Source organism: Salvia splendens, chromosome 11 (assembly GCF_004379255.2).
Source record: "Salvia splendens isolate huo1 chromosome 11, SspV2, whole genome shotgun sequence".
In the NCBI taxonomy this organism is placed as follows: Eukaryota; Viridiplantae; Streptophyta; class Magnoliopsida; order Lamiales; family Lamiaceae; genus Salvia; species Salvia splendens.
The window spans coordinates 26,560,033-26,584,780 of NC_056042.1; the positions used below are offsets into that span (position 1 = coordinate 26,560,033).

Here is a 24,748-nt window from a genome sequence, read left to right on the forward strand (position 1 = left end):
GCGCAAAATTGAATGGTATAGCCTGCCACACCATACAAATAGTCCTTGGTTGATAAGTAAACTGGCTAGCTTTTTTTTGGATTATCTTATTCAGTTTTGATCTCCCAAATTATATAACTGTCAATTACAATGGAGTTGAAATTTTGATTAAACTGTGATATTAAAGAGAGTTATAAGAGGAAATTAAGCTCAATCTCAATCTCAATCTCAATCTCGCTTCATTCTTCAACATTATGCTTTAATTGCATGATTTGTGCAGCTTGCAAGCAACACATATATCTTAATTTGAACATAAAACATTATATTTATTGTGCATATACATATAGGGACCTTTAAATTATTTAATCATTTATTCCTTACAAGCCTTGAATATATATAGAGGCTTTCTAATCTATGAACAATATCAATAAATATTGTCCTAAAATTCATAACATGGTCTTGATCTAAGAATTAATTGGAAGAGTCGAAAATGCTGCGTCGCTTCTTCATTTGATTCTCCTTCTGGCGCTTGAAGTGCTTTTGGGCATGACTTGCAACCTGCGTTGGATTTCTTGTACGGACCTCGAATCTAGATATGCTCTTCCAATCCCCTTTTCCATATTTGTCCAATCCTTTCAGAAATAGCCTTTTTCCATAATAAACACACACTTAAAACGACAACAACCAAACTATAATAATTCAATAATACTACTACCTCCTTTCACGAAAAATAATCTTAGTAATAAGGGCACAAATTGACCTCTTTGGAGGAAAAAAACATGCTAAAATATGATATAGACTAATTTTGAAGGATTTATCAAAATGATAAAAAGACTATTTTTTAAACAAAGGTACTACTAATAAACAATAATGTTATGTTATTCCATTTACCTATGCTCATCTTCAGTCCAAGGTTTTGCTTTACTCATTTTCCTTTTCACGAATTTGGAGCGTTCCAGGTAGGCCGGGAGCTCAATCTCCTCCCCTGCTTCCATCGCCTTCAAGTCCTTCAACAGCAGGGCGTAGTGGCGTTCAACCTCAATCGCGGATTTTGTCCCCAAACGAGCAGCGATTTCCTCCCATTGACCAACAGAATCCAGAATGCAGTCCTCGAATAGCTTGTTCTCTTCCCACGTCCAACTTGACAAATCACTAGTATTCATGCCAAGTAATGCAATATTTACTAATGTGAATCTTCGAAAGGATTCTATGTATATAAAGAGTCAATATGGATTAGATGTATTAATGACATCAAACCTTGTCAACCACAAATACTCGTATAACCTAATTTAGGATAGAAAATTAATATAAAGAAACTAAATAAAAGGAAATAAAGATAATAGAAGGCAAAAAAGGCAAGAATGTAAGAAAATTAAAATAAAAGAAAGATTAAAATTTAAAAACCTATCCGTATAATCACTAAAATTGCGTAGATTCGGATACCAATTTTGTGATTTTTCACTAAAGCATAATACTAATTTAAAAATTGAATATAATGAAACTAAAGAAAAGGACATATAATAGAAGGTAAAATAAGACCTTGAACTAACTGAAAATAATGTGTGTAAATAAAACGATAGAAATAATTAGCCAATAATATTAAGACCATGACCTAACCAAAACGTTTGCAATTATAATATTCCTCTACTACTTACTACAGTGATTAGAAAAAAAATAATACTCAAATAAATAATAACACAACATCTATCATCTAAATTTCTCAACAAGATATAGGGAGCACGCTATTTGTTTAAATTATTGAAAACATAAGCTTCATTATTTTAAATTACAAAGGGTAATAGGACTATTGGTTAAAAGAAAAGGCAATGAGATTACGGGATAATAGGAATAAAAGATATTACCTGGCCATTAGAAATGCAAAATTTCAACAGAGTAATATGCAGATAAATGATATAATCGTGTAAAAAAGAGGGTATAGAGAATTGAATAAAAGAGAATATATATAGAGTTGACGAAAATAAAATTTAAAAAGGAAAAAAGAATAAAAAAATATGTGCTGACCTGGTTGTGAAAAAAGATTGTAAAATATGGAAAATGGCTTACGTGGGAATGAGGCGCACACAGCGTTGTGAAGCACATTCATTAACTAACACAGACACAGCTGCTTTTCTCGATGCTTCATTATTCATAAAATTGAAAAAAATTCACAAAATTGGTATCTAAATTGAGTAATTTTAGTGATTATTTTCCATAGGGGCTAACCGGATAGGTTTTTAAATTCAATCTTTCTTTTATTTTAATTTTCTTACGCTTTGACCTTATTTTATCTTTATTTCCTTTTATTTATTTTCTTTATATTAATTTTCCTTCCTCAATTATAATTAGGATTAGTTTCCTTATGTTTCGTCACATTTCCTAAATTATTAGGTGATATTTTCTTGCAAATATTTATTAGTACGGTTGTGGCATTACTATTGACTCTATAAATCCTTTCGAAGATTCACACTACTGAATAAATGATATAAGTTAGGAAACTCAATAAATTCTTGAATACCATCCAAACACGCGGTATTATATAAAGGAGGAATATATCCTATTTAATAGAGTTTAATAGGATAACTTGGGTTTGATTTACAAACTTAGCGTTTAAACACTAAAGACTTCGGTCATGACTTCGGTCATGCTTGGTTGTCAGGATTCTGTCTAAGAAAGTAATCTGATTTCTGAAATTTTAAATTCATGTGTTTGTTTCGGTTTTTAATCAAACGGAGAAAGTAATCATAATCCTGAGAACAAGGAAAGTTAGTACAACTTTCTAAATTCTGAATCCTAAATTTTCTTAGGTATTCTTTTTCCCAATTTTAGGATTCTTACATATTTAATACAAATATAATATAGTTTTTTATTACTAATTACAATGTTTTAAAAATAATTTAAAATTATAAATCATACTACCTAATTTCAGTATAATAACCAACTATAATTAAATTTATCACAATTATAACTATATTATTATAATATTTATATATAATTTTTATTATCATAATAATACTTAATAAATTATTAAATAATTAAAATATTAGTTGTATAATATAAATCATATATAATAAATAATTATTATTTTATAAATTAATAATTAATCAATACAGTCGTAATGAAATTTTAAATTATAAAATTAATTCAATTATAATATCCATAAATATAATAATAATAATAATAATAATATTTATTATTATAATCATTTATGATTTTAATACTCTATGTAATTATATCTACAATTATATTATTATATATCACGATGGATAATCCATACAATTAATAGTTAGATAATGGCAATTTTAAAATTGAATTATAGGGTATTTTTCAGTAAAGAAAAGACCCTGAAAAAAGGATTATGCTACTTGAATTGCAACAAACACAAGGTATTCTTTAGTAAACGGCAAAAAAATAGTTTGCTGTGTGTTCAACGCGCAGATGCATGCTTTCATTATCTGGGAATTTCTATGTTTATAACGGTTGTTGCATTGTTGGTTTAGTCTTATTGCGATTTTGGATTTCTTTTCATCCAAAATAATGTGTATTTCCATCGTTCCTCAAATTTCTTTGTAATAACTTCCAATGTGAGTTTATTGAACTCGATGGCTTCTTGTAACTTCAATTATTTTATTGCACGCAAATTTATGCAGCTCGGGTATGCCGCTAGCTCCACCAGAAGCTCGTCGTGCCGCCGTAGGTTGCCCTCATTATCAGCTGAAAGAAGTCGGGACGATCGTGTAGCTACCTACGTATTTGCATGGTGTTTTCAAACCCGAGGACGAATATGATATTTTGCGACAGGCGCGGTGACGCTGATATATTGAGCACCGGAACATGTTGGAGGAAGCTTTGCAAGAACATGGCCACTTATTCAGTCATAACAAAGCAAAGAAAGGCTGGCCACTTATTCAGTCCAAATGTCCAATACATCATATCAGCAGCAAACACTTTATTTTGTACAAAAATAATTCCCACATCGTAAAAAGACTCAAACTATGAAGCAACAAACAATATAAATATGGAAATACACAACGAACGAAAACATGCAGCTGCGCGTTGAACACAAGCGAGTTATTCTTTCGCCTTTTACTAAAGAATACCGTGTGTTCGTCGCAATTCAAGCAGTATACACCATTTTTGGAGGGTATTTTCACTATAGAAGATACCCTATAGTACAAGTATTATGTTTCTACTTTCATTCTGTAGTCTACAGTGGTAGAAGTACTGTTGGAAATACACGTTTCACCGAACAAACCCACCATCTATCTGATTCAAATATCTTACTGCAGCTTTTAGATGGAACAATGTTTATGCTGCAACTTCTTTCGTGCACACAACAACGAGATATTATAGTGTGAAAGGAGACAAAACACAGGAAAACAAAGCATTTATTAAAAATAAAAATTAAACATCCCACATCGACATATTAGTAGGCGGTGTATGCGAATTGCACATACATAAAGTGGTGAAAGAAACTTGAGCTCCATACTTACCTGGACGGGGTCAATGGACGATCCATAAGGCCCATGGCCTAGGTTGGCGACCTCCATTGCACTTCGGAGGGGCGCCAGCCTAAGGTCGGCCCAAATGGTTGAGCCTGCGTCATAATTTGTGTTAGAGGGAGCATACGTTCGCGCGGCCCCTGCCCAATTCAAGTTTAATTTTTGTTTTTATTTTTTGTTTTAGTCCAAAGATGTTCTTATCAATGTATGGTTGCTACTAGGGTAGGTAATTCGGTCATCGGTTAGTCGACTAACCGATGACCGAACCGAATATCACACTTTTAGGTTAACCGATAATTGACAAAATTAAGGTGTCTACTCGGTTATCTAGGTTAACCGATAACTGATAAAATTAAGGCGTCTACTCGGTTATCATCGGTTCCAATCGGTTCTAACCGATTGAAACCGAATTACTCCAGTAACGTTAATCAGTGTGTTGGGAGCTTGCAGCCATTCTGGACTCGTTGATGAGGGAAAATCGTTGTTTGATTCGATGAGGAGAGAGCATGGGATTCGCCCTAGCGTGGAGCATTACGCTTGCATTGTGGATCTTCTTGGTAGAGCTAATAGACTAAAGGAAGCGGCTCAGATCATAGCCGATATGCGAGATGAGCCAGGGGCGATGGTGTGGGGTGCTCTCCTCGGATCGTGCATGATTCATTGCAACGTGGAGCTTGCAGAGAGGGCGAGCAGGATGCTGTTTGAGCTCGAGCCCATGAATGCAGGGAACTACGTGCTTCTTGCTGAGATATACGCGGAGGCGAAGATGTGGGAAGAGGTGAAGAGAGTGAAGAAGGTGTTGGAAGCGAAGGGGCTGCAGAAGGTACATGGATGCTGCTGGATTGAAGCGAAGAAAAGGGTGTGCTCGATTAGGTATGTGGACGAGGTGAATCCTCAAATCGAGCTGGTCCATGCTTTGGTGGTGAAACTGTCGGAGGAGATGATGGAGCAGGGGTACGTGCCGGAGATGAAATCGGTGCTGTTGGGGCACAGTGAGAAATAGGCTATGAACTGCATATTTTTTTTTTAAATTCGGTTCCGGTTCGGTTAACCGGAACCGAACCGACCCTATTCGGGTAGGAACCGAACCGAGGCCAATTCGGTTTCGGTTCTGGTGCTTCAATCTCAGTTACTTTTATGCTCGGTTAACCGTGTTGTCGGTTCGGTTCTAACCGAACCGACCGAATAACCTAGAACCGAACCGACCGAATAACCTGCCCTAGTTGCTACCTTTTGCTGTGTATGGTAATTTTTTTTTAATTACTGTATAATATATAACAAGTTTTAAGCAAATGAATACAAAATCAAAGACCAAATATTGGATTTCAATTTTTGGCTTTGAACTTGCATATGCATTTTACCGTTCTGGTGTTGGCCAAAAAAAGCGAAGTCTTTAGAAAATTAAGATAGGCGAACTTGTGTGAATTTGCCCTAGTTGAAGTTCTAGAGTTTTTGCAAAAGATGAGTAACTGAAATTTTATTCATAATTCTCAATGACTAGATCAATGGTTACTCGGAAAAGAATCAAGAAGAAAATCCGAGAAGATTGACACAAATCTAATCTAATAATTGTCCACAAATTAAGGAAACAAAAAAATAAAGAAACAATATAAGTTGAGTCCCTATCAACGACACATCAACTCTACCAAAATCAACGTAACCAACCGCATTTTCCCGAAATCCATTGCCACCGGAAATAGTTACTTGAGAAATTGAAGGTTTAGCCAAAAATAGCCAGCCAATATGAACGAATCTCCATCTCAGGAGAAGACAATATTGTTGATGATAAATAAATACTCCCTCCGTCCACAAAAAATAGAGCATATTTGCCATTTTTAGTTGTCTACGAAAAATAGAGCACATTTATAAAAGGAAAGTTTTCAACTTCTCTCTTATTTTTTTTCCCTTCCCTCTTACTGATAATATGGACCCCACATCCACTAAAACTACTTCTCTCTTACTTTTTTCTTCTCTCTTCCTAATAATATGGACCTCACATTCCACTAACACTACTTCTCTCTTACTTTTTTCCCTTCTTGCTTACTTTACTAATTCCATATTAAAATCTATGTCATTCACAATATGTCATATTTTTCGTAGACAGAGGGAGTAATTCAAATGTGAAAGGCTGGTTTATGAAAATGGGGGAAAACGAAATATTAAGAGATGGCGGGCTAAGGCAAAAAGAAAGACTTTTAAACAGTAGAATTGTCGAAAATTATTTACAGTATTTAATTATATATTTTCTTTTAAGATTCAAGGACTTGCGATTACGGAGAGATGAGCTAAATATACATTTTTTTCAGTTTTGATCAACCAAATTACGCAATACGATGGAGTTGAAATTTTGATTAAACTGTGGTATTAAAGAGGGTTGTTGTTAAGGATCCGAATCCTCAACGTGAATTCCACACTTCAAATCAAGAAACGGTTGTCATCGAGGTCGAGCGCCCAACGCTTGGGTCGGCAACGTAGACGACAGAAGGGCGGCTGAGCGCGAGAAGATTCTCGTCGGCAGCCTGAAGGGGTTGTTTCTTGTTTGCAAAGCAATTGAGCCAATGTTTAATAATTTTCATAAATGATCGATCAATTACATAAGGGCTCTATTTATACTACTAAAAACCTAACTTACCAAATAAGAAAATAATATATGGAAAGATATTCAAATCCCTAATATATCTAACTAGATGAAAGCTCGTATCAACTCCCCCACGGTTAAAATCCACCTTGTCCTCAAGGTAGAAACCACGAAGCAACGAAGAGTTGAAAGAAGAAGCTTTGGCGATTTATCTCCCCCGGGATCAAATGTAAATGTGCACGGACATTGTTTCAAACTCCAATGACCTACTATTGCATATTCGATGTAAACCTCCTCAACGAACACCCTCATGATCGTAGCATGAAATGGCTTACTTTCTTCGCGAGCAACCTGTAGCTCATTTGTATACCGATTATTGAGCTTCTCTGGTATTAAAGGCAACACGAGGGACCCTGTATCTGCATTCACTCCCTTCACAGATGTCTTTTCGAGACAACCATCGAAATCAAATGTTGCAATTTTACTTGAATCATGAATACCATCCTCGTCATCCATGTTAGACGCCTCCACCTCTAATGCAATCCCATTAGAACGATCTTTGTTTTGCTGAATGTAATCCATCTTCGGCTGTGTATTACTACTACTTGAAGTCTCATCTTCTGCTGTAATTGTGCTCTCTGTTTGAGAGTCTTCCAAAACTTCAATACAACAAGTTCCCTCTCTAGTTTCGCCTACCACCACCAGTGATTCAGCCTGAGAATGAATGTCATCATGAGTTTCCACATCAAGATGCCCTGCACTTGCCTCACCAACAGATTCACTTAGCCCAATATTAGCACAACCGGAAGATTCTTTCTTTCCACTAACAAAAAAACTATGATCATCATCAGCTTGATCTGCGAACTCTGTTCTCACCGACGAGCTACCGTATGATGATTCACCCGCAATAGCACTCCAAGTCAAAGGACTAGTTGGTGCTGATCTTTCAGTGAAGAAAGGAATTATCTCCCCACGCACTGCTTCAACAGCCGCATCAACATCGTTGATATGATCGATGGCAACAGCCCTAAGAGCTCGACCATCAACCATCGGAAAAAGATCTCGCAGTGAGTTGTAGATTTTCTTGAAAGACAGCAGGGGCTGCTTCACAGTCCGATTGAGGTGATTTGAGGGCGAGCGTTGTGGTACATAATTCGAGTATCCGTGCGATGCACGGTGAGGCGGTGGTTCCCAACAAGAGGGCTTCCATAACCGTGGTGGGTCGTAGGGATGGAAGCTCGGTATTAGTCGGTTACCGGGAGGATCCCAACAGGAGGGGCGGTTGAAGGGGGGTCCCACGATGTAGGTTGTCGGTCCCCGCGAAAGCCCCTATCAAACGTCGTTATGACGCGAGCTGCTGGTCTATCCCAGCTCGTGCGAGGCTGCGAAGCGGTGTGCGCGCGATATGGAATCGTGCCAGAGCCCGGCTGTGCTAGTCCTGCCTCTCGCCTGTTTAAATCACGACCCTTGCCCCTACGCCGGCGGACATCCCCACCACGGTAAGCCGGGGGACCGTCCTCGTCGGTCGGCCAGGCGTCTCTGTGGGAACGATACCCATCGACTTCCCCGTCGTCCGAAAAATAGGGCTGACCCGGTACGGGAAGGCGTGTGGCCTCCAACCTATCAACCCTTCTATCCCTCGCATCCAATTTAAATTCCAATTGATCAAATCTTGCCATAATTTTGTCCAGCGCTGACACGGTAGGTTCGAACGCCCCCACTCCATGGCGCGGCGCGCTGCTTGACTCCGGGTCGTCGCGCCGTATCCGCTGCCAGCCGTCACCGATGCAGCCACTCTTCGTGAAGCGTCGGGGCTGACCGGTTCCCAACTCCTGGGCGTTGCCTCCGGTAAGTAGGCCGGTCGGCGGTGCTTGATCCGCCATGGTTGAGCTCACAATGAAAGACACCAATTGTTAAGGATCCGAATCCTCAATGTGAATTCCACACTTCAAATCAAGAAACGGTTGTCGTCGAGGTCGAGCGCCCAACGCTTGGGTCGGCAACGTAGACGACAGAAGGGCGGCTGAGCGCGAGAAGATTCTCGTCGGCAGCCTGAAGGGGTTGTTTCTTGTTTGCAAAGCAATTGAGCCAATGTTTAATAATTTTCATAGATGATCGATCAATTACATAAGGGCTCTATTTATACTACTAAAAACCTAACTTACCAAATAAGAAAATAATATATGGAAAGATATTCAAATCCCTAATATATCTAACTAGATGAAGGCTCGTATCAGTTGTGGAGTTGGAAGTAGAAATTAAGCTTGATCTGAATCTAGCTTCATTCATCAACATTGTACTTTAATTGCATTTTGTGCAGCTTCTAAGCAATACGTATATCTTAATTTGAAGATAAAACATTATATTTATCGTGCATACATAAATCTTAATCATTTTTGTCCTACAAGCCTTTCAATTTCTATATAGAGGCTTTCAAGAGGCTAATCTATGAACAAAATGAAGTGATGATACTATATAGTAGTATCTGCTACTATTGTTGTCCTAAAACTTATAACATGGTCTTGGTCTGAGAATTAACTGGAGGAGTCCAAAATGCTGCGCCTCTTCTTCCTTTCATTCTCATCTTGACATTTGAAGTACTTTTGGGCATGACTTGCAACTTGAACCTCATGAAAAATAATCTCGGTAATAAAGGGCATAAATTGACTTCTTTGGAGAGAAAAACTTGCTAAAAAATAGATAAATACTAAATTTGATGGATTATCAAAATGAAAAAAAAACTAACAACAAAACTATAATAATTCAATAATACTAGTACCTCCTTTCATGAAAAATAATCTCGGTAATAAAGGGCATAAATTGACTTCTTTGGAGAGAAAAACTTGCTAAAAATAGATAAAGACTAATTTTGATGGATTTATCAAAATGAGAAAAAACAACAAAGGTACTAATAAACAATAATGTTATTAGAAATAGGCCACTCACCCCTTAAAAGGCCTTATAAGGGGGAGAGTTATCCACACTTATATAGATTAGATGAGATCTTCACCAAATCGACGTGGGATGGAATTTTTAGAGAATTTCACACGCTCCCTCACGTGTGGGCTGGAAAGGACATCAGTCTTCCATCACGTGGGTAGGCAATGCAAGAGATAAGAGAACCATCATCGATGTGGGCAGGAAAGGACATCAGTCTTCCACTCGTGAGGTAGGTAAGAGATAAAGAGAAAACCATCATCGACTTGGGCCCGCTCTGATACCATATTAGAAATGAGCCACTCACCCCTTAAAAAGCCTTATAAGGGGAGGTTTATCCACACTTATATAGATTAGATGTGATCTTCACCAAGTCGATGTGAGACAGAATTTTTAGAGAATTTAACAAATGTGATGTTATTCCATTCACCTATGCTCGTCTTCAGTCCAAGGTTTAGCTTTCCTCGTTTTCCTTTGACAGATTTGGAGCATACCGGGTAGGCCCCTGGCTCGATCTCCCTGCCTTCCATCGCTGCCAAGTCCTCCAACAGTAGGGCGTGGCGCTTGACCTCAGCCGCAGATTTGGGGACGCGCAACGATTTTCTCCCATTGACCGACAAAATCCACCAGGCAATCCTCGAATAGCTTGTCCTCTTCCCACGTCCACCTTGACAAATTACTCGTATTCATTCATGCTAATGTAAGTTAATGGAATGTATTTGGTAGTGTGAATATTCGAAATTCATGCTAATGTAAGTTAATGGAATGTATTTGGTAGTGTGAATATTCGAATGGATTGTATGTATGTATATATAGAGTCAACAGTAGTGTTTTAAAAGAGAAAACACGTTCAAATATAAGGAAATATTTAGAAGACTATGTGGATTAGATTTATTCATGAATCATGACATATGACCTAGTCAACCACACGATACCATGCCACAACCATAACTTAGGGAATTAGACAAAATATAAGGAAACTAATAATTTAGGGAAGGAAATTAAATATAAAGAAAATAAATAAAATGAAATAAATATAATAGAAGGTAAAACCAAGAATGTAATTAGGAAATTAAAATAAAAGAAAGATTAAAATTTAAAAACCTATCCGTCTAGCCCTATGTGGAAAATAATCACTAAAATTGCGTAGACACGGATATCAATTTTGTTATTTTTTCCAATTTTATGAATAATAAAGCATAATTCTATTTTTTCAAGTTTCTGATGCTGAATATAGTCGACTGCTTTGAAAAAAAATGAAAAAACTTCGATAAATAAATTAGATGTTTTCGGTATGGTGTGATACCTTACCGAAAGATTTTCGGTAAGGTAACAGTATGATTTTTCAAATACCACGTTATACCGCTGCATATCGAAATTCAATATATACAGTAAATTAAGGTATATACCATGAAATATAAATATAAATATAATTATACATAAAATATATTTTATATATTTTTAAATTATAAAATCTATTGTGAAATATAAATATAATTATGAATAAAATATATTTAACACTCTATTTTTAAAAATAAAAAATAAATAATATTCTAAAAACTGAAATTTTCTATTTTAATTGATGTTGAAAGTCAGGTATACCGCAAAAGTACGGTATACCGAAAATAAGGTACGGTATCGTTATGGAAATTCGTCATACCAAAAATAAAGTATACCTAAAACTTTGGTAAGGTAAACGTATGACTTTTTCGTAAACAGAATTTACGATAAGGTATACGGTATAGTGGTTTCGGTAAGATATACCGTACCTACCCACCCCTAGCCTAAAATACCAACTCTTGTTATTATAGGACTATGATAGTTTACATGTTAATTTTTTAAAACACTTAATTATATTATTATGATTATTAATATTAATTAAACAATCACATTGTCGTAAATATGGTATTTATACAACCATATAATAGTACTATATCTCACAGGTTGGATACACGATATTATATTTTATGAAAATTTGAATCCGATTGGAAAAGAATACCGTATGTAATGTATTTTGATTAGTTTCCATTGTGTCAAAATCGACACTGGCCTACATCTTATTCATCAATAAAATATTTGGATGTTAATTATTGACCTAAAGTCCGACAAAATCATACAGAATAAATTGGAAAATCCATTTATACTTGTTCCGTTACATCCAACAATTAAGGTCCACAAATTTTTTGGAACTTTTCCACTTACTAATATTTATTAAAATTATTTTCAAGACAAACGTTGCACACACTTGATGATGGATGGAATAATACGTAAATTTACAAGTGAAAAGTGACAGATTTAGGAGGACACGTCGAGGGAGGGGCTGATCACCTACCAGATTGTTATGATCTCTTCTGATTCACGATTGTTTTCAAAAAGATGAAAAGGCCTAATGACGTCGTTTTGAGATTTTCTTTCTAAGTTTAATATTGTGAAATTACAATTTTAGTCATCTTTATAATTTAAAAAAAATACATTTTTCCCTTCTATATTCTATAACTTGACTGACCATGTGCATGGCATTGGGCCTTAACCCCTCTCTCTTTGGCTCTCCTTCAAGTGTGAACCATTGAAGAAACAACCACATAATAGTATCTCACTCGTCACATAGCCAACCATTCCTTCGCCTTTTACTTGAGAATGCCTTGTAATAATCGCAATATAAGCAGCATACTACCTTTTTTTTAATGGCTATTTTCTCTATTGAAAATACCCTATGCTGTATAATAGTATTACAAGTTTAATGTATCTACAATCTACCATATTTAATGGCCGTGTGGTAGATATATTGTTTCTAATTGATAACTGTATTGGTTGGGTTATGAATTAATATTTTTTAAACTTATGTTCAGGAAAACAAAGCATGCCATTAACAATGAAAATTAAACATCCCACATCGACATATTAGTAGAAGGGTATGCGAATGGAACATATATAAATTGATCAAAGAAACTTGAGCTCCATACTTACCTGGACGGGGTCAATGGGCGATCCATAAGGCCCATGGCCTAGGTTAGCGACTTCCATTGCACTTTGGAGGGGCGCCTGCCTAAGGTCGGCCCAAGTGGTCGAGCCTGCGTCATAATTTGTGCTAGAGGGGGCCTGTGTTCGCGCGGCCCCTGCCCAATTCAACTTTAATTTTTTGTTATTGTTTTAGTCCAAATATCTTCTTATCTACGTCTAGTTGCTACCTTTTTTCGGAAATCCAAAATTCCTCACGGTATTTATGAAGTTGCTACCTTGAAGAAGTGTATTTATTTATTCAGTTTCCTAACTGATAACAAGCCATTTTACATACAAATGAAGAAACATAACATCTTGCAGTGTTTTTTGTTAGATATGCCTCATCTTTAGCATTTGGGCATATCTGCAGGTGGAGGGAGCATCTTCGCGTCTTGGCTTGTCCCCTCCTTAACGATGAACGCCATCTCCATACCCCAGCTCACATGCCGGTCCAAATGGCAATGCAGAAGCCAAACTCCTGCAACAAATCCAATATATAACCCATACAGTCAATGTTTCAGAATACCGTCGATGACCCACTCTGATACCACGTACAATAAAAGTACATAGTACTCCAACTTATATACTGGTTCCAGTTGTACCTGGATTGTTTGCCTTGAACCTGATGGCCGTCCACCCGTTTCTAGGAATAGCAATAGTGTTCTGCAGAGGCGGGTCGACCAGATTATACCCGGAAGGGTCTCTCGCCCGATCAAAATTTCCGTTACCTCTTCCAACCACATAGAAGCTGTATCCATGGAGGTGCATTGGGTGGTATGTCCCACCAAGAATATTTGTTCCTTGAAAAACCAGCTCGACCGAGCTATTATACTCTACCACCCTCACTCGTGTCCCATTCTGAGGGACCCACAGCAGCCGCGGCACGAACTCCATCGTGTAGTTGAACTGGAAAGGAGGATTTCCCGGGAAATCCTCCTCGTACACTCCTGTAACCCTCTTGTAGTAGGCTTCAAGAATGTCGATTTTTGGCTGCACGAACGTTATGTTGTTGATGCTGGCTCTAAACCGCCCTTGCAACGCTCCGTTGCACGACTCGTTTAGGCCACATTCGAATATGTTCACCGAGAGAGTGAACAGAAGCTCTGTGTCCGCCTTTTGAGGGACGTCGATGGGGTGATCCGTTGTTGCTAAGCTCCGGAGGCTTGCTGTGAAGGTGTTGGCGGAGACGGCGTCGTCGATGTTGGGGAGGGTTGGGAGGGGAGGGGAGGAGGGTGCGGTGTAGTTTCCGGTGTAGGCGAGAATGGCGGTTGTGGTGGTGTTGGCGAAGTTTCCGGCGATGTTGTGTGGCCTAGAGGCCATGTAGTAGTGGCTAGGTTGTTGGTTGGCTTCGAGCAAGATGTCGATGGTTTGGCCCGGAGATATTGCCACGTAGTCGGTTGTGAAGGGTTTCGTGTAGGCGGCGTCTGAGCCGACCACGGTGAGGTTGTGGTTGGCGATTTTGAAGAACATGATGTTGTTCATCACATCGTTGATCATTCGAAGTAGGTATGTTTTGCCATATTCTACTGTCACTTTGAATGTATCTGGCAATTCATTTTTTCAACAGAAATAAGTTCAAATTTGTTTTATAGATGATTCATGAATATAACTTTAAAGGATGCATCAAATTATTCAAGACCTTTAACTTCAGATATTACCACGGAACCAAACTCATACACAAATAAGTTCAATTTTAACAATCCAGGTAAAGGTTATACATGTAATTGGGTCTGATGGATTAGTTTTGTGGAAATTGACTAAGATCTTTTTGGAATGATTTTTTTGATAAAATGATGTGAACTAGAAACGATAAAATTTGACGAAGAATAGAAGATAAACATTTTTGACTTATCGTAATTTCGTGTGACTGTAACTTGTACTATTAATTTGATGGACTCATAAGTCATAAGCCAGCAGTGAAATTTGACATAGAGGGCAGGAGAAAGTATCAAGCACTTTAATTATTGTAAAATATCCTGTACATGTTACTATAATACTCTCTCCGTCCCTAAAGAATATGCACTTTGGGTTCGACATGGATTTTAATGTAAAATTGGTAAAGTAAGAGAGATGGAGAGATAAAAAGTAATTAAAGTAATACTAATGGGAAATGGGTCCCACCTCATTAGAGAGAAATTTTTTTTAAAATTAGAAAATACATATTTTTGTGGGACGTACTAAAATGGAAAGAGTGCATATTCTTATGTGACGGAGGGAATAGTACTCTATTATGAGGTGAGGTAGTTGAGACTTTAAATTACTTTAAACAATAGTAATCTTGGAGAAATTAGGACATAATGTAAGATGTATTTAAAACATTATCGAAATCAGAGAAGTTGATTAACAAAAATACAAGAGCTGATCAACTATATGTTTAAAATGGTAAGACATATGACCCAATGTTTACATATAAAATTGGAGGGGTTAAGTATATGTTAATATAACTTAACTTGGTCCATATATATTTTTGGACTGTCTCCTATAATTTGATTTTTTTGGACAATCACTATATATTCAACATGAACATGAGTCATATAGTTTTATACTATAGTTTTAATGATAATATCCATATAAAAAATATAATGAGACACATGCATTAATAAATTATAAAAGTTTACCTGATGTGGAACAAGGATATTGATCACCAGGTTGACCATTAATAAGGAAAGCATCAGAAGCATTAGGGTCTGATCCAGTTTGAAGGGCCTCACTTAGAACTTGTCTTATATCACTCTTCCACCATTCTCCTATACATTATTCAATTTTTCATGTTTTCATATTTATAATAGCAATAATGTAATTTTGGTGAGATATATATACATAAATGATGATTTAATTCACTATTTATATGTACCTAATATGATGGGAATTTCAGCACTTGGCTTAGGGAAGGGATATGCATCTCCCTCTTTGGGTAACACAATGAGTGCACCGTAAACAGTGGCGCGAGACCATTCGATGTGGGCGTGCCACCATAAAGTCCCAATCTCGTCAGATAAGATGATCCTTTGGCTAAAATTAGTCCCAGGTCGAATCGGACACTGAGTTATGTAAACGGGTCCATCCGTCCATGGATTTCTCGGCTGCTTTACCCCATGCCTAGCAAGACCAATGTCAATGTATATAAATGTATGTTACTTATCTTTTATGAGTATAATAAAATATGTCAATGTATATGTGTAGGTGAATAATTTAAATATTACCAGTGTATAGTTACATTCTCACTAGCTCTATTGATAACATCAACAATTAGTGTGTCTCCAACCCTCCCATACAATGTGGGCCCGGGGAATTTTCCATTTACAGTCAAAATGGACTTACTGCTGCACAATCTTGTGTATGGAACATCTTGTAACTGCAAATAATATCATTTCACATTTTATTATTTTCTTATATATTGCTATATAATTGTATCAAAATATATAAAAATTTAAAATGTTTCAATTTTTATAGTTACTTGTCGAATTCTTGCAATAAACATAAATGAGTAAACAAGTGGTAAATGGATATAGGTAGCTAGCTATTGCAAGTGAAAGAGATAAAATTACCACAAATTTCTGTCTTTGGATTTTTCCATGAACTGCTACAAAGCCACATAAGAGAAGAAGCAATGAAAAATACAAGGTGAGAAACTTCATGCTCGAATATATTGAGAAACTAAATATATCTGAGTTTAAAATTATTGATGAGATTTTTGTGATCTGAAGTATATATAGAGGTTGAGAATTGTTGATGGTTCGAGATTTGCTTCTTCCAGCTGGATAAGAAAATCATGATCACTTTTGCCTCTGTTTTTGAAATTAGAAGCTCTTTTTACATTATTTTCAACTTCATAAATAGTTTGAACTTTCGCATACTTTGAATTAATGACATTTTACGCGTCCAGATTTTGATCACCTTTTCCTTTATTAGATCCGTTTTTGACCATTTTTGTCATCTATTCATATGAATTAAGGTCAATAATCATCACAAATTTCGACTTAAGTGGCTCTAGTCTTTCATTTTCTTTGAAATTTGCTAAAAAATGGTAGGGGAGTTTTAATTTAATTTAACAATCGTCGGACATGTTGGGAACGTAGGCCAACGTTTGGTCTTCAAATGGCCGAGGCCTTTGATTTTTTGGTTGTCGTAACAATCACCGTCTATTGAAGTGCTTTGATGACTAAGCATTCCCATGTTCCCTGTTTAAGCGGGATTTGAGAGTTAGAGACACATTTGAATTATTGTATGAGGTGCCGAGTTCGAGCTCTCTTAACTTATTAAGTAGAATTGTTTTCTCGATTTTTGAAACTCTTTCAAATTTGTCATTGCTTAGTGAATTTGAAATGTTTCTGCACGTTAAAAAGAAGTTGGCTTACTTATGGTGATATAAAGCCAATTGAGCAACATGACGTAATTTATCTTGTGGTGTATCATCAGAAGTCCAGAGGATTTGGAAGACTTGAACATAATGATTGTGTGTTGTACACCGAAGCAAATAAGTAATGAAAAATATATTTCTTCTTTGTATTTGCTTGAATGCTCCGATTTGTAACATTATATATTATGACTTGTAAATCTAAGTGTTGTAAAAGATTAGTAAATTTTAATTTACCAAAAGGAAGTGACTATAAACCACATAAATTATGTGAAATATGTTGGACGGTATACTAAAAAGCACGCTTTACGAGCTGTTTCTGTATCAATAGGCAATAGCTATAATAATTTTATTCTCCGACACATTATAATGAAATATTATTGTTGATGGCATGTTTTTTTATTCTGGCGATTATACCATGAACATAAATATACGCCATAAATATACAATTAAGTACTCCCGCCGTCCCATAAGAGTTATATTTTGTCATTTCTGTTTGTTCCGCAATAAAAATCATATCACTTTTACCATAAATGGTAAGTAGACCCCACATTCCATCAACTTATTCACTCACATTTTATTATAAAACTATTACTCTATCCGTCCCTTAAATTGTCACATTTTTTCATTTCCGATCCGTCATTACCACAAAATTTGTCACATTTCACTTTTTAGCATTTTTTTTGTAGTGGACCTCATATTCCCACTAACTCATTCCAACTCACATTTTATTATAAAACTAATATATAAAAGTAAGATCACTCTCCACTAACCTTTTTTTTCCATACATAGGAGTTCGAGATACATTCGGCAAGCGAACTAGCCCGCCACAGCCCCTCGTGGCTCGAATACTTTAGCTTCCCTCCGACGGGTTCGGGCGTGAACTAGCCAATGTTGGCTCGTGGACTGCACTCCCTCCGACGAGTTCAGCCCCGGTAGACTACCCGCCACTAGGCATGCACAAGGGTCGGAAACCGCCGATTCCGGGCCCGAACCGGCGGGTCAAGGGTCGAGATATCCATGAACCTGAACCGGCCCGCCTAGCTCCCGGCGGTTCCGGTTCCGGTTCAAAAAACCGGCGGTTTACGCGGCGGTTCAAAACCGCCGGTTTTCGGCTTGAACCGCCGGTTTTCGGCTTGAACCGCCGGTTCGACGGTTCGACGATTTTTATTATTATTTTTTTTTGCATTTTTCAACTTTTCAATTTTAATCAAATTACATTACACTTTTCAAGTTTGTTTTTGTATGAAATGTGAGTAAATAAAATTGAAAAAAATACGGCTAAAGTTGCAATTTTATTGAAATAGCATGTTTACAAATTACACGTTACAAGTTACAACAATTACAAATTGAAAACATAATGCGGTCTTGAAGTCTTAAACAAAATTTAAATACAAATGAGACTACTAGTGAAGAACTAATTACAAATGACAAGAAACGACGTTGAAGTTCTTAAACGTATAAGTGTATTATATATATACTCTTAACCGGCGAAGAAGATATTTCTACATAACTAAATTAAGGACACCTTTAGCAATTCAACTTTAAATGTTGAGTTTTGTCTAACAATCAACAATTATAGTAGAATTGTCAAAAGTTTCCCTCATTTAGCCGTATAGAGAAATATACTTCATCGACTAGAGTATATACAAATACAATTATGTAATTGTATTTGCATATTTTTAAAGTAGGAATTAATGGGAAAAAAAAGAAATAAAAGAAAAAGGACTTGAGCTCAACTTAAATTAAAAATTTAAGTTGAGGTGCCTACGTATCCCAATTGCTCATTTGCATTAGGGAATCAAAGTCCACGTAGTTCTCTTACCTTACCTAACCAATTTGGCTTGGCCGGCGGCGGTTGACGGTTGGCCTAATCTTCATCCCCGGTGAATTCATCTTGTGATCCCTCTTGACGATCATTCCAATCATTTTCTTGTTCTCGGACGTCAGCTTTGGCCCAATCATCAAGTAACATCACGGCTTCCATATTTTTCGCCGAGAGCTTACTTCTTGATTCATCCAAAACGTGCGAGCCAACACTAAAAGCGGACTCGACGGCGACGGTGGAAGCCGGAACAGAAAAAATCTCCTTGGCCATTGAAGCAAGGATGAGAAAATCTTTCTCGTGGGTTCCCCACTAATCGAGGACGTCGATTTGGGCGGGAGGAGTAGGACCTTCATCACCAAAGGAAAAGAGTGATTCAAAATATAAATCTAATTCACTGACCATACCTGAGGACCTTCCGCCGGTGCTGTAGTTGTATAGGTCGGCTAGTTGGGATTGCGCGTCGGGGTCATCATAATCGGCTTGAAATGCAAAGCCATAGTTATGTTGTGGAGGAGGGGGTCTTCTGACTTGGTGAGTGGTGTTATACTTGGTTTCATATTCGGTGTAGAGAGAGCACAAGTTATACTCGAGGTTTTGTTGCACAACTGACCGGTCCGGGAGGTTTATTTGAAAGGTTTCTGAGAGGTCGACTCCAAATTCGTCGCTGGTATCCGATTGGATTGCTTGAAGGGGACCAAGATCAATTGAACTCAAATTGTTATAATAAAAATCTAAAATTCTAGTGGTACCTGCTAATTTCCATTTTGGATCCAATACCTTTGCAATCAAAAACACGTTAGGAATCTCACTGAAATACTTGAGCCATTTTTCAATCATATAATACAAAACGCACATTAACTCGGGAGAAGAGGAAGCATTTTTTCATTGCAGTTTTAAAACCAAGGGATATGTACATGCAATGCTCCAAAACACGAACATCAGTGCAATAATAAACACCCGACAATTCAACAGTAGCATTTTTGAAATATTTGAACAATTTAAATAAAGCCAAACTGTTATCCCAACAACTATGCGAAAGATATAAATCACGGTAGGGGTTAGTTCTATAAAAATCACATAAAGCATCTTTATGTGTCAAAGTAGAATTCAGACAATCATATGTCGAATTCCATCTATGAGACACATCCATAGTAAAATTCGTGTACCTGACATTCTTTTGATGGCAATATTTCTTCCATGCTTTGCCAATATGTGACTTTTGATGGATTAATCTAACTGCATTTCTAATAGGAGAAACATGCTTTTGCCATAATTCAAGTGCATCATGTACACATAAATTTAAAATATGGCAAATGCAACTTTGATGAAAATACTTACCTCCAATTACCGGTGTACAAGCCGCAATCAAATCGGCAATACTTGCGGTGTTGGCAGTTGCATTATCAAAACCAATAGAAAATATCTTGTTGCATAACTGAAACTCATTCAACACTTGTATAATCAAAGAAGCAATTTCGGGTGCAGTGTGTGGACTTTCAAATTCTCTAAAACCAATTAAACGCTTGTTCAAAGTCCAACTGTTGTCCACAAAGTGAACCGTAATACCCATGTATGAATGACGGTTAAAACAATCCGTCCAAACATCTGAGCAAATGTTCACCCTATGGCCCATGTTAACTAAATAACGTGATAATTCTACCTTTTTCTCCAAGCACTGCCGAATGGTAGATCGTTGCACGGTCATTTTACCTATTCTTTTGATTGCTACATTCAACCCACTTTGCATAGTAACCTCAAAACTTTTGTCATCAAAAACATTAAAGGGCATATGCTTCATAGCCGCCCATCTAGTCATTGTATCATCAAAATTCTTTTTATCATATTTAAATAGAGGCGCACCTGACGAACCCGAGCCGGCGGGTTGGAAGTTTAGTTGGCTTTGGGTAGAGGCAGTGCCGCATTCTACCGGATGCTTTGCCACTAAATGGCGACGGAGGGTGCCATATCCACCACCGGCGGACCATTTGTACACTTTATCGCAATAGTTGCAGTAAACATGAAAGTCCGAAGTCTCTTCTTGAGAGTTCGGATCGTGAGGACTTGGAATCACCACCGGGACCTTCTTGTAGTGTTTGATAAAAATGTCCGATTTCAAAGCTTTTGCCGTGTTAGTGGGTGCAGGGGGAGGCATCTCCTCATTTCCGCCGGTGCTAGAAGGAATACGAGAATGCGATCTATCCTCGTTGTTGTCCGAGTCCGACGATATAGTAACGTCGAACTCCTCATCTTGTTGGGAACGACCTCCCCTACCCCCACCTTGTTGCATTTCAGCAAGTAGCATGGCGGTCCTATGATCTTCTTCCATCTACAAATATTATGTACGTAGAAGTTAAAAGTATGAACGCAAAAAAAATTTAATGAAATTTTGTGCATGTGAATTGGAAAACAAATTTTTCATTACTTACTTGCATGCGTTCGGCTGCCAATCGGGAAACCTCTTCCATAACATCTCGACGACTAGGTCATCGAGATTTTGAGGGACGCGTAGTGCTTTGATCTTGGGCTATTCCCTTGCCCCGATCACTACGTCCCGATCCACCACGAGAAGAAGACATATTGAATATATTGATAAATGAAAAGTAATATGGACTTGGAATGAAATATGTATGAAGTATAAAAGAAGTGGTAAATTATGAGCACAACAAATATAGTAGTGAGTAGAAAGTGTAGAATTAAACTTGCGCAATTAGAGAGAATGAGGAGAGAATAGAGAAATGGAGATTGAGAATGAAATTCCGAAAGTTCAAGGAATGGGGCAAGGAATAATGAAGGAGAAGTGGGGTATTTATAGGAGTAAAATTGGATGAAAAAAAAAAAATTTTGAAATTTTGAAATCTGCCGTGAACCGCCGGTTTACCGCCGAAACCGGCGGTTCAACCCTAAACCGGCGGGCCGTCCACGGTTTGCGTCAGAAAACCGCCGGTTTCTGACCGAAAACCGGTGGTTTATGACCGGTTTTGCAGGCCTAAACACTGACCCTACGACCTAGCCTGTGAAAAGTTGTCGGAACCGTCAGAAACCGGCTCCCGAACCGCCGGTTTACCCCGACAAACCACCGGTTTACCCCTCAACCCGGCGGTTTACCACGCAAACCGCCGGTTCCAACGGCTATCCTAAACCCCTACGCGAACCCTACGAACCCCTAACCTACGAAACACTGTTCGACCCTTTGAACCGGCGGTTCGAACCGCCGGTTCACGTTTCAATATATTTCCGAACCTGAACCGACCCTTCCGACCCTTCAACCCGCCTGCCGGTTCAAACCGCCGGTTCCTGGCCCGGTTCTGGTTCATGAACCGGCGGGCCCGAACCGGCGGTTAACCGGCGGGCCAGGCCGGTTTGTGCATGCCTACCCGCCACCCTCAGACGGGTCCAGGCTCGAAAGCTTGCCAAGCCCCAAGGAAACAACCTTGAACAGGGCCCACAGGGAAATTAATCCCAAAGTCACGCCATCCAGAAGTCGAACTCAAGACCTCCAGGATGGTGCCATATCCTTGCCACCCTTCTCAATCACTTGAGCTAGGGGGCTTGGATCTCTCCACTAACTTTTTCAACTCACTTTTCATTATATTTCTTATAACTTGCGCCCAATCAAAGTATGATAGAATTTAAGGGACGGAGAGAGTATATATGAGTGAGATCCATGTTCCACCAACTTATTCAATCCACTTTTCTTTTTTATTTTTTAAAACCCGTGCTAAAATCAAATAGGACTTCTATTGTGTAACGAAAGGAGTGTTATTTAAGTAAACAAGTGTCTTCTACATTGTAGAAGAATGCTGGTAGCCACATCAATAATGACTTTTCAATTACTGTATGTAGAAAAAATAAGTTTGAGCTAGATAGACTTCAACGACTTCAACAACTTATAGTGAAAGATTCAAAAGTTTGGTATTTAACTTGTAGAAACATGATTTTTTTTCCTTACTCATACTATCCGTTAGTTTGTTTATTGATTTCCCATTTTACTATTCCCTCGTTCATTTTACTAGTTTGTTGTATCAGTTTTTCTAACAACAACAATAGTGAGTTTTGAATTAAGTTTTAATAGCATCAAAGTCAATTCAACTTGCAAAAATACCTAACTTCCAAGCATATCATTTATATTATATCATCTCTAAAAGTCAATTGTTTCTTACTCATAATTATATTCAAATTAAGCTTATGGTGAACTTAAAGTTCTGGTGCCAAACTTCATTGAATACACGCGAAATTATATTTTAATTTTACTTTATAGAAATAAACAAAGAGAAATTTTAGAAAAAAAGGAAACTCGAACCTTAATGTCACAATTTACACAACAACAACAATATCGAGAAGCTGGTGATAACAACAAATGAAGCCACAAATCAAATAATGGAGGTCTTGCTTATATTTTATTTGTTGTGCTCATTTAGTAATAAAATATACCACTACCAAATAGTATGAGAACAGAAAAGTCTAACTAGCAAAAAGGTTAAACAACGAAGCGAAACAACCGTTCAAGAAAACAGTAAAAATAAAAATAAAATAGTAAGCTCAATTCTTTTAATAGAAAAAATTGATGTGTTAAAATAGTAAAAATTAAAATAAAATAGTAGGTTCATTCCTTTTAAGAGAAAAAAATTGATGGTGTTACTATAATGGCATGACAATAGTTCAAAGTATGTATTTTTTCACAAATATTTATTGAACATTTTTATACTTAGCTCTGCATATGTTCCTAAATGTAAAAATTGAGAACCCTCAACCCTATATTTTTAATTATGAATAAGAACTAGATTGTCGATTGCTTGTTTCAGGCACATTTTGCTCTTAATTAATACTCCTACTTCCATTAGTAGTAAATAGACGCACACACATGAGTAAAAAGCGCCTTCTCCAAAAAGTCCTAACTTCGTGGCATGGGCATCTGTTACCAATTGATTGTTTTCATCAGCCTGCGAAACCCTTCAGTCAATCTTCTCTACTCCAACCGCTTCCTCTTGTGCTCATCGTGAATTCACCACCAATTCATGCATATGCACATTCAAATTCAACCCCATTATATTACAAAAGTGACTAAAACATGTTAAATCTATCAACTCCCTCCAGCTCGAAATGACACTATCATTCGACCTCGTCATCATCAGATGAGGGGAAACAGTATATATGAGTACTCTGCAGTCTGCACCATCTCGTGCCAAATCCATTGAACTTTACAAAGTGAAAGAGATATGAAGTGAAGGAATGAAAAAGAAATTATAGAATTTTTGGATTAAACTCAACCCAAGAAATTGATCCTAACCTAGATCAGAGGCTTAGTTAGTTTCCCTTTTCTCATCTTATTTCATTTGCCACTACCCAATATTGAATCTTCACCCTCGCCATACTTACCGCCACATTAGATCATTGCAGTTGCATACTACATTGGGTTTCATAGATGTATGGCATGATGAAATCTAATTTCCTAAACACCTCTAATCAAATACTGACGCCATCGTCTTAGTGGTACTATATTCAGCATCAACTGCACCTGACACCCCAAAAAAAATAGTAAAAGCAAAAATTTTAACTTGACTAAGGCAGGA

General features: G+C 37.2%; 2 protein-coding genes and 4 non-coding genes across 6 annotated transcripts; 3 read left to right on the forward strand and 3 right to left on the reverse strand.

Annotated features, from left to right (window-relative positions):
* Positions 1-450: 450 nt before the first annotated feature.
* LOC121754698 (transcription factor SRM1-like) lies at positions 451-1,142 on the reverse strand. The gene is made up of 2 exons (XM_042150014.1): positions 871-1,142; positions 451-625 (listed from the first exon to the last, which is right to left on the reverse strand). The coding sequence occupies exons 1-2, from the start codon at positions 1,140-1,142 to the stop codon at positions 451-453; spliced, it is 447 nt and encodes a 148-aa protein (XP_042005948.1).
* Positions 1,143-3,298: 2,156 nt separating this feature from the next.
* LOC121756617 lies at positions 3,299-3,416 on the reverse strand. Its single transcript, XR_006041000.1, has one exon. It is a non-coding gene; the product is annotated as a U5 spliceosomal RNA (small nuclear RNA).
* Positions 3,417-4,023: 607 nt separating this feature from the next.
* On the forward strand, positions 4,024-4,140 carry LOC121756615. Its single transcript, XR_006040997.1, has one exon. It is a non-coding gene; the product is annotated as a U5 spliceosomal RNA (small nuclear RNA).
* A 321-nt stretch (positions 4,141-4,461) lies between these two features.
* Positions 4,462-4,622, forward strand: LOC121756713. The gene has a single exon (XR_006041086.1). It is a non-coding gene; the product is annotated as a U1 spliceosomal RNA (small nuclear RNA).
* Positions 4,623-12,952: 8,330 nt separating this feature from the next.
* On the forward strand, positions 12,953-13,113 carry LOC121756677. The gene has a single exon (XR_006041054.1). It is a non-coding gene; the product is annotated as a U1 spliceosomal RNA (small nuclear RNA).
* A 113-nt stretch (positions 13,114-13,226) lies between these two features.
* LOC121755657 (laccase-14-like) lies at positions 13,227-16,691 on the reverse strand. The gene is made up of 6 exons (XM_042150988.1): positions 16,542-16,691; positions 16,197-16,348; positions 15,848-16,092; positions 15,612-15,740; positions 13,596-14,537; positions 13,227-13,471 (listed from the first exon to the last, which is right to left on the reverse strand). Exons 1-6 carry the CDS (start codon positions 16,629-16,631, stop codon positions 13,341-13,343), a joined length of 1,689 nt encoding a protein of 562 aa, XP_042006922.1. The 5' UTR covers positions 16,632-16,691; the 3' UTR covers positions 13,227-13,340.
* Between the last annotated feature and the right edge of the window lie 8,057 nt (positions 16,692-24,748).

Bases quoted from the DNA above. Each gene is read 5' to 3' on its own strand.
- LOC121754698 (XM_042150014.1), bottom strand. From the start codon at position 1,142: ATGAATACTAGTGATTTGTCAAGTTGGACGTGGGAAGAGAACAAGCTA. The intron at 626-870 runs GTAAATGGAATA...TTATGGAAAAAG, and splicing joins TGGACTGAAGATGAGCATAG to GCTATTTCTGAAAGGATTGG.
- LOC121755657 (XM_042150988.1), bottom strand. From the start codon at position 16,631: ATGAAGTTTCTCACCTTGTATTTTTCATTGCTTCTTCTCTTATGTGGC. The intron at 16,349-16,541 runs GTAATTTTATCT...TATTATTTGCAG, and splicing joins TCCAAAGACAGAAATTTGTG to TTACAAGATGTTCCATACAC. The intron at 14,538-15,611 runs GTAAACTTTTAT...ATGAATTGCCAG, and splicing joins ATATCCTTGTTCCACATCAG to ATACATTCAAAGTGACAGTA.